Here is a 14,640-nt window from a genome sequence, read left to right as displayed (position 1 = left end):
ATTTTATTATGATGTCCTTAAAATTTGGGGCATCACAACATGGTATCAGAACTTAGGTCTAGACACCCTTGAGACCTTGGGTAGACATAAGCACATGCCTCTTACTACGCTTCAATTAAAAACATTTATGATCTAAAGCCTTACCAAAAGTGTAATACTATCGTATTTCCTCTGTAGGATGTCAAGCCCACCACACAACGATGACTGGCTCTCGGACCCAAAATCTGACCCAGAAGAGGAGCCATTACTAAGCGATCCAGAAATATGGGCGGAGGTTTCCGAGTCTAAACCAGAGGAGGAGGAGCTGGGAGAAGATATGATGGAAGAGGCGAACGAAGAGGATGATGAGGAAATAAATTTTGTGGAACCCTTAGCCGTCCTTCCCCCTGAAGAGTCCGAAGGAGAAAAGAGCGAGATGGAGTCGGACCCCATCTCCTCCATAGAATATGCCTTTGAGGAAGGCGAGGCGAACTCAAGAAATGTGGCGCGGGAGGTGGCATTTTCTAGTTGGACTTAGGGTATATATGAGGCTTGAACCAATCATACCTTGCGAGTGGAAGCATCGAAGGGAGGATGACAAATACATGGGACCTGTAAGAGTTGTCCGGGAATTTCTAGGGCCATGTACGAGATCGACCCTTTACCACCAGCCTTGGCCGACAATTACACCAACCTCTTCCACCAGTGGGACATTTTCTTAGTAACCCCACCGGCCGAAAAGATCATCCCTACGGATGGGGCGGTGGACTTCCACGACCCACTCACTTACGAAGAGGTACCTGTGAGGATTCTGAGCCAGCACATGGGATTGGAAGGACCTAGGTTGTTAGTCCGTTGGAGGTGCTACAGACTTTTCGATAAGAGCTGAGAGTATGCTTGGCAGGTGCATCAACACTATCCGTGGCTTTTCAATTAAGAGGGATTGAAGAGGGGTAGGCTAGGTTGCTTAACAATTTTGTTGCGATTTCATGGTAAAGGCCTAGTCTTACAAATATTAGTAATGGAGTAGGAGAGTCTCCTCGATTGTGTAAAAGAATGAAAAAAAAAATTTCTTCTTTTCTTCTCCTTTCTTTTCTTTTTTTTTTTATGAATGTACTGATCTTTTATTTTCATCAATGAAATCCTAGTATTTAAAAGTTTGTGTGTTGGACTATTTTACTTGCATTTTATCAAAATAATAATAATAATAATAAATAAATAATATATACAATAATAAATAAATAAAGGGTGTAACAATAATATCCTTCGTACAAAAAATGGCAGGAAGAACTAGGGCAAATGGATCCAATGGCAACAATAACGACGACAACAACAACAACAGTGACATCATGAATTTCGTACGAGCAATTACTAATGAACTAAGAAACCAACCCAGGCGTGAAAACAACAAAGCAGAATTAATAACGAAATTTCAAAAACTCAAGCCCCAAAATTTTTTCCGGAGAACCCAATCCCTACACGACTGAGGCATGGATAAGGCAAGTGAAGAAAATACTGGAGACACTAGAGATTCAAAACGAGCAGGACCAAGTGTCCCTTGCTTCATTTCTCTTCGATAGGGAGGTCAGTTTCTAGTGGACGATGATTAAGGAAAACCGTCAAGTGGCAGAATTATCTTGGAGACAGTTCGAGGAGTTGTTTATGGAAAAGTACTTCCCAAACTCAGTAAGGCAAAAAATGATCCAAGAATTTCTCCAACTAAAACAAAAGGGCATAACTGTGACACAGTATGCCAATCGATTTGAGGCCCTTTCTCGCCATGCCACAGCTATAGTGGCAAACGAAAATTCGGTACCTTATGCTAGGGGGCCAAAACAACAGCAAGGGTACAATGCTGAGTAGCGTAATGGGGAAAGGACTAGAAGGTGCTATGAGTGTGGCCAAGAAGGTCACTTCAGGAACAACTGCCCTCAAAGGTCAAGCTACTGTATCAATCAAGGAGGAGCTACTCAACGAAACAAATGGGCGCCAACTCAGGGAACACGAGCTGTGCAAAATTCCCAATTCGGCAGAGGTCAGCTGCCAGCTAATCAGAATGTGGGACAATTGAGAACTCAACAACCAGGAGATGCCAATGCAAGGAAACCTTGGGTGCCAAATCGGGGTGCTACCGGGAGAGTCTTTACACTCTAACAGGGAGAAGACGATGGAAATCCTTCAGTGATTCAAGGTACACTCATCCTTGTGAACTCATGTGTACAAGTCTTGTTTGATTTTGGAGCATCACACTCTTTCATATCTGCTATATGTGTTACAACTTTGGGATTAGAACCTGAACGATTAGAAATGCCTATGAGTGTAGCTTCACCGCTAGGAGGTCAAACTCGAGTAGATCTTGTATGCAAATCATGTGAACTAGGAGTCTCCAATTTGTGTTTAACGTGCGACCTACGAGTCATGAAAATGTCAGACTTTGACGTTATCCTAGGAATGGACTGGTTATCAGCCCATAGAGCCACCATTGATTGCTATCGAAAGACGGTGACTGCTTACTCTCAGGACGGAACGCGATTCCAATTTAAGGGGGATAGACAAGATTCTTTATCATCGACACTTCAAAAATCAAAGTGGCACGATCACCTGGCTAGATGGCTAGCCAGCTTAGTTCTGGAAGATAAAGATCGTATGGAACTAGGGCTACCTCATGTGGTGTGCGAGTATGCTGATGTATTCCTAGAGGAATTACCAGGACTACCCCCAAAGCGAGTGTAGACGTCCCCGAACGCCCCGGGAGGATGAGTCCCGTTCTGTTCATTTGGGGTTACTACAGTTCGGACTCGACTTGTGTCACGGTTCTTAATCTGAACCAAAGAGTCCAAATCTGGCAAATCGTTTTTGAGAAACTGATTTTTGAAAAAGTAGTGCCAAACATGGACTGCTTTTCCAGATACAGAGTCGCCACCTAAATATTTTTTATGGGAGAATTTAGGAAACCCTGACTCGGTGCCGAAGGCCACATGTCCGTCATCACCAGAGTTGTCTCAGCTCGGGAGCTTGGGTACGATCGGGGAAGGTCAGCTATGAGCACCCCCTTTCGCCCGGTCCGAAGACCGGCCTCTACTAACCGTGATATCCGTATTTGAAAACTTTATGTGTTCTTATTCCATTTATTAGCCTAGAATTTACTATGTTATGCGCGCAGCAAACAAGTATAGACTAGATTGCCTAATTTGGAAACAAGCATTGCATATCCGTTTGTTTTGGAAAACGCTTTGGATTTGCTACTCGCAAGTAGGCTAAAACACGGATTTCAATGAGTTCTTCCAACTCAAACAATCCAACCTTCACCCACAGGCATCCAAGCAGTTTATAACACATAAGCATCTAGCCACATGTTAAGCATGCTGACATGGCAACATTCACACTCATGCGATATGCTAAAGCGGAAATACTTACATCGTACTCCGTGCCAAAACAAAGAACTTGTTAGCAAACATGCATGATCCAAGTCCATGTTAAGTGCCTAATGCATCGCATACAAAGTGTTGCTAGAATAGGCTCGGCTATCCTAAACATGGCATGTGAGAAATGCACAACTATCACATATTCAGTTTAGAATTTGAAGTACAAATGCAGTTAGCGTGATGTACCGAGCCTAATACATGTAGCATAAATGCATGAATGCACGCATGCGTAGCATAAGGTATGCTAATTTAAACGTGCCCTAATCTACCATCATAAGCGGGTAAATAAAAGGGAAGAAAGACGCGAGGTTGGAAGACATACACACACTCACGCACACTTATTACATCTTTACCCTCACTCGGAGGGATCGAATAAATATTACAGATTAATTAACTACGCAAGCTAATTAATATTACAAATTAATTTAATTAACGAATTAAATAAACTAAGAAAAGCAGATAAATCGCCTCGGGAAACGCGTCGCCATGCGCAAGCTGCCTCTGTTTTCTTTCCTCTGCTCCTCTGGAGGCTGTCAAAACCTCAGGACTGCATCCCTGGACACTGGGGAGTACCACCGGCTGAGTGGAATTACCACCGGCACTGGTGTGTGGCCATCGGCACAAAATGGAGTTGTCGGCAGAGGAAAGATTGCCGGCCGGCACCTTACAATGCCGGTCGGCAAAGAAAGCCTGCAGAACCTGCAACTCACAGCAACAGAGGGCAAAACAAAGCATGGCAGCACAATTCAAGGCATGTATGCACCAACCATGTCCCTTATCATGATAATGACTCAAAGGGGCATGTGCCTCGATTCTCAGACCACCAATCACGCATTTCCATGCATGATGGCCCAAAGAATCAAGTGTGCAACTTCAATTTCAAAATGCATGCAAACCAAATAAACACACAAGGAGGCCTAACCTTTATCATACTCATCTCAAGAGGCAAGGTGATGCATGCAAGATGCAATGCAACTTAGGCATACAAGCTAAGGATGCAACATGCCGATACAAGCAAACATGCAAGGTGAGCATGCAAATAAGCAAAGGATGGTCTTAAACATGAATTAGGCAGCTCTAGTTAGGCCCAAAACAGTGGCCATAATGCCCAAAAATGAAGGCTAAACATACATGCACACATACACATGTTAAGGCCCAACACTTAGGCACAAAGCAAGCAACATTCAAGCACACTTGAAAGAGGCAATCATGAACAATTGGCATGCAACGCGAGCTCTAAAATCATGTTATAAAATGATGCCAAATCACATTAAACAAGACAAGCAAGTGCATGCAAGCATGGTCCAAGTACTTGAAGCAAGTCATGAAGCTTTGAAGCATGTTTATCACAACAAACATGACATGCATTAAACTACTAAAACAGATTTTTAGCATGTCAAAACAAGGCCAAAGGACTTCTTAGATGGCATCTAAGTGGCTCAAATACAAAAGCATACATAGACACCAAAACATGGAGCATTGCTACACAAGCTTCCAAAGCATTAAAGGGGCATGCAAGGCAATCAAACAAGCATGGAAATGGGACTGAAATAACATGTGGAGGGACCCCAAATCACCAATTCGATGCAAAGATGTCATGCTACACATGCATATACCCAAGGCCAACAAGCCCAAATACAAAGGAGCTATATGATGCATGCCAAATTTGACCCAAGCAACTTAGGACAGACCTAGAACATGGCAAAATAAGCACATAATCTTCACAAGACTAAGCCTAAAACATGCTCCAACAAAGGCTAACAACCTAAGGCACATTAAGGCATAAACAAGGCATTACATGGCAACTATGCTAAGCATGCATGGAGTACCAAAACCAATTTAAAATCATGTTATATTATGGATATATAAGCATGAAAAACAACCTAAACATGCTCAACACACACTCAAGCATAATGCTCTCTCAAGAGGCCAAAACATGCCCTTTTCAAGGACAACAAGGAGAGGGGGTGGCCCTCTCCTTCTTGGGACTTCAAGGCATCATCTTCACCACTGAAATCCCTCAAGATTTCAGTGGTGAAGAGACCCCAACACCAAAATCCCGGAGCTAGCACAAAATGGCCCAAAATGAGGCCTTTCAAGGCCTAAGGGTGGTCAACTACCCTCAAACAACAAAACACTCTTAATAAACAATAAAGAGGGTCTAAAAACAGAACTTTTTTATGTTATACAATAAGCACAAAAACAGCTCTAAGATAGATAGAAAATCAATGCAAAAATGGGAGAAAATGGGACTAGATTCTCACCCTTGAAGCCTTCTTCACAAATGGTGCTCCAATGGCCTCCTTTAGCTTGAATCCAATGCTAAAACTTCAAAACCAGTCCTTTAGAACCTCAAGAGCCAAAGGAAGGTGAAACACTAGGTGTTTGTGTGCAATAGTAAGACACAAAACACCTAGTGTACAAAATGAGAGGGAAAGAGAGATAGAAAATGTATCTAACTCAAACCCTAAAACCAGAGCTCAATAATGGCTGTTTTTGCTCTCAAAATATCTCAACTCTCCAACCTCCTCTAGCCAAGAGACAAGCCTCTCTCTATATGTCTTGTAAAGCTTACAAGACAAGCTTTACAAGAGGGAGATCCCTCCATACACGTGTATGGAGGGATGCAAAAGCAAGACAGCTGTCTAAAAATATCTGCAAAAGCAGATGAACAGCAATCGGCCGGCCAAATATGCCATCTTGGCCAAAAAAAGTGCCGACCGGCACAAAATAGTGCTGACCGGCAACAAAAAGTGCCGGCCGGCAATAAAAATTGCCGGTGGCAGCAAACACCAGCCGGTGGCCTCTAGCCACTGCCGGTGGTGGGTGGGGATGGTCTACAAGCCCTACCCTGCCTCTCAAGGGCAAGATGCAAGTGTTTGGTGCAAAATCAGACACTAAACGGTCGAGTTCGGGGATCCTGAGGCAAGGCGCGCGAGCCAAGACCTCCGGGAACTCCAAACGAACACAAACATGGATAATCACCGAGTGTTCAAACGGTGACGTCCAAGTCTTGAGGACGGTCAAAAATGGGGTGTCTACAGCGAGCAATAGACTTTACCATTGAATTACAACCTGGTACGTCCCCGTGGGGAGCACCAGCCTTATTTGCTAAAAAGAAAGATGGGACACTTAGATTGTGCATTGATTACCGACAACTCAATAGAGTCACCATTAAGAATCGATATCCACTACCTAGGATTAATGACGTTTTCGATCAACTTAGAGGGGCAAAGCATTTCTCAAAGATAGACCTCAGGTCTGGGTATCACCAGTTGCGTGTTCGGGAAGAAGATATTCTTAAGACTGCATTTCGAACCCGTTATGGCCACTATGAATTCATAGTGATGCCATTCGGCCTAACTAATGCACCAGGAGTGTTCATGAGCTTAATGAATAAAATATTCATGCCTTACTTAGATCAATTCGTGGTAGTTTTCATAAATGATATTTTGGTGTATTCCAGGTCTAAATGAGACCATGAACAACACTTGAGAGTAGTACTTCAAACTTTGAAAGAGAACCAACTGCATGCTAAGGCTAGCAAATGTGAGTTCTGGATGGAGGAAGTAAAGTTTTTGGGTCACATGGTGTCCGAAAAAGGAATATCAGTAGACCCAACTAAAGTAGAAGCAGTGACAAAATGGAAGCAACCTAAGAACACATTTGAGATTCGTAGTTTCTTAGGATTGGCTGGTTACTATCGAAGATTCATTCAAGACTTCTCAAAATTGGCCAAACCAATGACACATTTGACTCAAAAAGGGATAAAGTTTGAATGAAACGAGTCTTGTGAAAATTCATTCCAAGAACTCAAGAAAAGATTGACGAGTGCCCCAATTCTCATAGTACCAGAACGTGACGTTGGGTACAATGTGTATTGCGATGCTTCCAAAAAAGGTCTGGGGTGCGTATTCATGCAAAATGGCAAGGTGGTGGCATATGGATCTAGGCAATTAAAGAACCATAAGAAGAATTATCCCACTCATGACTTGGAGTTGGCAGCTATAGTTCACGCACTCAAGATTTGGAGACACTACTTGTATAGTGAAAAGTTTGAGATACTCACCGATCACAAAAGCTTGAAGTATTTGTTCACCCAAAGGGACCTGAACATGCGGTAGAAACGTTGGATGGAGTATCTAAAGGATTATGAATTTACCCTTTCCTATCATCCCGGCAAGGCTAACGTGGTGGCAGATGCACTAAGCTGCAAGAATAGAGGGATTGTTGCTAGTTTAGCACTTAGGGAATGAAGTATGGTTGGAACGCTCAACGGATTTGGGGTACAAATGGAGGTTTGAGATGAAAAGGCTTACATTGGTGCTTAGATTGCTACGCCTAAAATCTTGAGCGAGATATTAGAATCACAAAGGTACGATCAGGAGGTAGCATTCATCAAGACACGAATGGAGTAGGGATGGCAATCTAAAACCGACTCGACGGTGACCCGACCCCCCGACCCCGAATTCAGTAGTTATTCACCGAAAAATGTCCCTGACGGGTCGAGGATGGTATTCAAAAGTTCATCCTCGATGATATCCGGGCCGGGGACAGGGATAGGTATTTCAGACCCGGCCCAGCCCCGGCCCGGCCCGTTTAATCCCCGAGGTAAAATTATCATTTTGTCCCTGGATATATATATGTTTGTGTTTGTCTAGGGTTTGAGACACACACACACTCAGACACATACTCAGCCTCTCTCACTCACACGGCGCTCTCTGCTCCGCTCGCTCTTCTCTCTCTCTCTCGCTCGTCATCACTGGTTTGGTCTCCCCCTCTCTCTTTCTCTCACCGCCGCGCCTCTTTCCTCACCGGCGATCCTCCGTCACCACCGATCCTCCCTTACCGCCTCACCTCTGCCGTTCCTCCGTCGCTCCCTCATCGCTGCTACTTTCTCTCCCTCACCGTCGCTCCTCCGTCACAGCCGACCTCCCTCACCGCCGCTCCTCCGTCGCTGCTCTCTCTGTTTAGGTATCTCTCTCTCTCTCTCTCTCTCTCTCTCTCTCTCTTTCTAGGGATTTCGTTATAGGGTTTACATATATGTATATATTATATATATATCTGAGTGTATATTATATAGAGATTTAACCTCGGTTTTTTTTTTTTTCCTTCAAAATTTATAGATCTATCTATTTTATCTATAGATCTGTTTATTGATCTGTTTATAAATAACGACTTCGAAATAACGACTGATCTGTTTATTGATCTATTGGGAATTTGTCATGCATATAGATCTATTAAGATGATGATCATATTATTGAAGATGATATGTGGGAATTTGTTATGCATATAGATCTGTTTATTTTATATTATTGATTTGTTGATATTATTGATAATCTGTCTATATTATTAATAATCTATCTATTAAGATGATGATCTATCTATTTTATATTATTGATAACTTATATCATCTGTCTATTTGATGATTATTGAAACAGAGAAAGAAAATTGATGATGTTGATGATGTTATTCTGTGGGTAGAAATTAGTTATTCTTAACACAGTTTAGAAAAGAAACAAAGAAAGAAAATTGATGCTTCCATTAGACATTTAAATCTTATCATTTGAAATTAAAAACTATCAAAATATTATTTGAATTTGAACATAACTCAAGTGATCGTACCTTTGAGCTTTCCAATTGTATTAATCTAATTTATTGCAAACAGTTTACAATAAAATAAATAAATGAATAAATATATATTAAAAAGTGTGACTTTTATATTATTTTGATTTGATTGAGTATTTTCATGCTACAAAGCCAATTCATACATATGCAAAGAGATTACATCAAATGTGTTGATTATTTTTTATTTTTTTACACAATAGAATAGTTTTCTATTAAAGAATCTGTATAATGTGAATAGCCTTTTAAAAGAAATGAATACAATAATACTTATAAAAGAACAATTTCTTACAATAAAAGCAACCAAACATTAAGATAACCTATAAAACATGTAAGTTGGAACAATTTTAAGTCGCTAACTTCGTTGATATGCTTAGAGTCTCGATTCTTTCTTGAGAATCCCTCTCTCCTCGTGTTAAGTGACTTTTGAATTGCACGATTAATTTTTTATATGTGATTAATTTTTTACACTGTATTTTATTCTTTCTTAAACATCAATTTTTTATCTTCACTGTATTATTGAAAATTGATGATTTCACTGAGTAGCTAAACATAAATTTTTTATCTGCACTGTATTTTATTCTTTCTATTTATTTTATATTATTGAAGATGATGAGTAGTTAATTTTTTATATTATTGAAGATCTTATTGGTACATGTCCCAATTCAATTCCATTCATCTAAAAGAAAGAAAACAGAGAAAGAAAAAAGAAAATTGATGTTTAGTTAATTTGTTTCTCAGTTCCATTAATTCAATCCATTAGCTTAGTTATTATTAATTTGTTTCTCAGTTCCAGTAATCTACTTTTATGTTGCCTCTGTTAATATTAATTCAATCCATATTATTTTTATATAGGTTAAAAATGTCAGATGTTAACTCTGAAGCACCAGTTAACTTTGAAGTACCCGTTAACTCTCAAGTACCATTTGAGAGTGACGCGTCACAACATTCATCGCCAGCTACAAACGCACCTACGAACTCACCATCTCCCCTCTCCAATCAAAATGTTATTGATTTAGAAGAGTCTAATACTACTTGTGGAGGAACTAAAAGAAAACCTAGTGTTGTGTGGGAACATTTTAAAACGCAACAAGTCAATGGGGTATGGAAGGCAATATGTAATTATTGTAATAAGCATCTTAGAGGTGATTCAAAAAACGGAACTAGGCATTTGCATGATCACCATAAGAGTTGTACTAGGAAAAAAGTGATGGACATGAGGCAAAAAGTGTTAACTAACAACTTTAGTAGAGAGAGTCCAAAAATGAATTCTTATATTTTTTATCAAGATTTTGCTAGGAAAGAGTTGTCACATGCCATAATCTTGCATGAATATCCCCTCTCTATCGTAGACCATGTTGATTTTAAACGATATTCAGCAGCACTTCAACCATTGTTTAAAGTGCATTCTCGAAATATGATAAAGAGTGATATTTTAAAGATTTATGATTATGAGATGGTGAAGACATTGAGTTTGGTGGAGTATAATAAAAGTAGGGTGGCAATCACAACTGATATGTGGACTGCTAGCAATCAAAAGAAAGGATTCATGGCTGTCACCGCACACTTCATTGATGATTCATGGGCATTGCAAAGTCGCATTTTGAGGTATATTTTTGTAAATTTGCAAATCATTTAAAAATTCTATCTTATTAAGTTCAATTTGCATGTTATTAATACTTGTTTATGAATATCATGTTTTAGGTTTATTTATTTTCCATGTCCACACACAAAAGAAGTTCTTTGTGATACTTTGCTTGAGTGTATGATGGACTGGAATATTGATAGAAAAATCTCGACTGTTACTGTTGATAATTGCTCCACAAATGATGCCATAATTGCCATGTTGATGGATAAGTTAAGTAATTCATCGCTTTTGTTGGGTGGTATTTTGTTTCATATGCATTGTTGTGCCCATATTTTGAATTTGATAGTGAAAGATGGATTGGATGTCATACGAGGTGGTGTGGAGACAATTCGAGAGAGTGTAGCTTATTGGACAGCAACACCAAAAAGACTAGAAAAATGTGAAGAAACAGTCAACCAATTACGTATTCCACATACTAAGAAATTAGGACTTGATTGTGCAACTAGGTGGAATTCAACCTACTTGATGCTTCAGACACCCTTATTGTATAAGGATGTCTTTTCTAGGTTGAAAATTAGAGAGCCCCAATATAAGACTATGCCAACTGAGCAAGAATGGGAGTTTGCTAGAGAGATTAGTGGGAGGTTTAAGACTTTTTTTTTCTATCACTGAGTTGTTTTCTGGTACAAAGTATCCCACAGCCAATGTTTGTTTCCCAGCTTTATGTGAGATTAAGATGACATTGTCTCAATGGCTCTCTTGAAATTGAAGTGATCAGAACAATGGCATCAAAAATGGTGGAAATTTTGATAAATATTGGTTAGTGATACATGGTGTTATTGGAGTTGCAGTTGTACTTGATCCTAGGTATAAGATGAGTGCATTGGAGTTTTATTGAAAAACTTTATGGAGACAAAGTTGAAGATGAAGTTGATAGGGTTCGTCATATTTGTTATGATTTGTTGCAAGAGTATCAGCACCGAGTTAGTATGGAGACCGATGTTGTTGGTGACTCTTCTACTCATCCAGAAATTGTTATAGAGACCCTTTCAGAATTTGATTTGTTTATTAGTAGTAAGAGAAGTAAAAAAAATGAAGAATGTAAGATCAGAGTTGGACCATTATCTAGAAGATGATGTTTTGCCAAGAACTTTAGGTTTTGATGTTTTGAATTGGTAGAAAGCTAGTGGACCAAAGTATCCGACCTTACAGGCAATAGCTAGGGACATTTTAGCTATTCATGTATTCACTGTTACTTCTGAGTCAGCATTTAGTACTAGTGGAAGGTTGGTGAGTCTACATCGTAGTAGGCTTCATCCAAACACATTAGAAGCATTAATGTGTGCACAAAGTTGGTTGTGGGGTGCAGAGATGAAAGGTATTATTTTATCCAATCTACTTATTATTATTTCACTTTTTATTATTTATATTACCATGGAATAATTTCAATACTGAATTTATATTCTTTACTTTTTAGGAAATTCAACATTGGAATCGGTGGGCTATGCAACTATATATGATGATGATGAGATCGAGTCGGATCAGTCATGTGCCACTTTTGTGTTAGTTGTCATCTTTTTTGTTTTAATTGTTAACATTTTTTACATTTTATTATTAGTATTAATTATTTGTTTTTTTCCTTTTGTTATTTAATAGGAATTCAAGTTGAATGAGATGATGAAAGTGGTTGTGTGGTTTGTATGAGAATTAAAGAAACAATGGATTTGATTTTTTATGTGGTTAAATTTAACTTATGTATGTTTTATGAAATCATCCTGAGCTTGTTATTCTGTTTTAGGTATTACTAGTTTACCTCTGCAAACTTATATTTTCATGGGGCCTATTTATTACCAGAAGCTGAAACACATGATGGGCCTTAAATACTCTATAGCTTATGTTTTAATTTATGCAATGCTTTTGTAGGCATGAAGTATGGGTCTCGTGTCATTCTCCATGTTTGTTTGATAACCCTGTTGAATGCTTTTGGTGTTTAATATGTTGTGTATGAATTCACTGATCTTTATTTTTAGAGCACTACTTCACTTCTTTATGGCAGCAGCATCTACTTGGGTCAAATAGCTATTTATTGTTACAATTTCTAATAGACTGCTCTTGATTTTACAGGAAGTTTCACACTTTGATTCTTTAACTCACAATTCATTTTATACCTTTAACTCACAAAGTTTCACACTTTGATTCTTTCACACTTTGATTCTTTAACTCAAATTTTATTATTAGTATTAATTATTTGTTTTTTTCCTTTTGTTATTTAACAGGAATTCAAGTTGAGAATTGGATGATGAAAGTTGTTGTGTGGTTTGTATGATAATTGGAAAAACAATGGATTTGATTTTTTATGTTGTAATGGAATTTTTTTTTTTTTTAAATTTCTATTTTTGGGTAACCTATCCCTTGCGGGTTGTGCCTGGGACTAATTATTCTTTTTGCAACTTGTTGAATTTTCTTGTGTGTGGGCTGCTAGACATCTGTTTTGTTGTTTGTGCTATTTTGTTGAACAGGATGTTATTCTCTCTGCTGGACAGATTTATTGAATATTTGACAGATGTTTTGTTTAGGATATATTGACAGATGTTAGAATAGGATGCTAGAATATTTGACAGATGTTTTGTTTAGAATGTTTTGTTGATGACACTAAATGTTGGCATTATTCCTACATATGCATGATATATGTTGTTTAGAATGCTGCTGGACAGTTTCTTTTTTTTTTTTTTTTTGAGAACTGCTGGACAGATTTATTGATTTGTATATATTGATGTTTGAATTTGAAATATGTTTAAATTAGATGTTTATAGATTTTTTTAATTTGAAAATATGTTACAAATATGTTTTAATTGGATGTTTATAGATTTTTTTTAATTAACAAATATGTTAACAAATATTGTTTACAGATTTTTACAGATCTGAAAATCTGTAAAAATGATGGGCTAACAAATTTACAGATCTGAAATTGTTTACAGATTTACCTAGGATTGTTTACAGATTTTAACAGATCAAAAAAAAAAAAAAAAAACCACCGGGGATTTTTCGGGATTGGGGATCCTCGATCCCCAATCGGGGGTGGGGACGGTGGTGGGTTATGGATCCCTGTCGGGGATCGGGGGCGGGGACGGAGAATATCTCACTTTCGAGGATCGAGGACGAAGAGTGTGGTCTCCGGCCCCGCCCCGCCCCGCGCCCGTTGCCATTCCTAGAATGGAGTCTAATAAAACCATGCCTGGTTGGAAAATTCACACTGATGGGAGTTTGAAATATCAAGGTCGAATGTTCGTGCCAAGCGATAACTCAGTAAGGGAAAAGGTACTCAAGGAATTCCACCATTCAGCATTTGCAGTACATCCGGCAGGTACTAAGATGTACCAAGACTTAAAATGCCAATATTGGTGGGGTGGAATGAAAAAGGATGTAGCGAAGTTTGTGTCTCAGTGCCTGACATGCCAACAAGTAAAGGCTGAACATCAAAGACCGGCAGGAACACTTCAACCCTTACCATTCCCAGAGTGGAAATGGGAACACATAACCATGGATTTCGTGACGGGTTTGCCTCGGTCACCTCAAGGACATGACGGCGTGTGGGTAGTGGTAGATCGACTAACTAAGACAGTCTGATTCTTACTTGTCGGGTCATCAGATATGTTGGATTCACTCAGTAGATTGTTCATCAAAGAAGTGATCAAATTACACGAAGTACCAGTTAGCATCGTGTCTGATCGTGATCCCGATTCACTTCTCAATTTTGGCAGAGCTTGTAGAAAGCAATGGGAACAAACCTATGCTTTAGCACAGCATTTCACCCAAAAACCGATGAGCAATCTGAAAGAACGATACAAACCTTGGAGGATATGCTTCGAGCTTGAGTTATGGATTTTAAGGGAAGTTGGGAGAGACACCTACCTCTCGTTGAGTTCGCTTACAACAATAGTTTCCAGGCCAGTATTAGAATGGCACCGTATGAAGCACTTTATGGACGACCTTGTCGATCACCAGTATGTTGAACTGAAGTAG

The 14,640-nt window shown here is 39.2% G+C and overlaps 2 protein-coding genes across 2 annotated transcripts; both read left to right on the top strand.

The window, feature by feature from the left end:
• Window positions 1–1,846: 1,846 nt before the first annotated feature.
• On the top strand, window positions 1,847–2,712 carry LOC145802888 (uncharacterized). The gene is made up of 2 exons (XM_082895696.1): window positions 1,847–2,014; window positions 2,137–2,712. Exons 1-2 carry the CDS (start codon window positions 1,847–1,849, stop codon window positions 2,710–2,712), a joined length of 744 nt encoding a protein of 247 aa, XP_082751822.1.
• An 11,118-nt stretch (window positions 2,713–13,830) lies between these two features.
• LOC145802887 (uncharacterized) lies at window positions 13,831–14,640 on the top strand. The gene is made up of 2 exons (XM_082895695.1): window positions 13,831–14,173; window positions 14,267–14,640. Exons 1-2 carry the CDS (start codon window positions 13,831–13,833, stop codon window positions 14,638–14,640), a joined length of 717 nt encoding a protein of 238 aa, XP_082751821.1.

This window comes from Camellia sinensis, chromosome 11, assembly GCF_055761805.1.
Source record: "Camellia sinensis isolate YWXY chromosome 11, ASM5576180v1, whole genome shotgun sequence".
NCBI classification, from domain to species: domain Eukaryota; kingdom Viridiplantae; phylum Streptophyta; class Magnoliopsida; order Ericales; family Theaceae; genus Camellia; species Camellia sinensis.
This window is presented reverse-complemented; position numbering and strand designations above follow the sequence as displayed.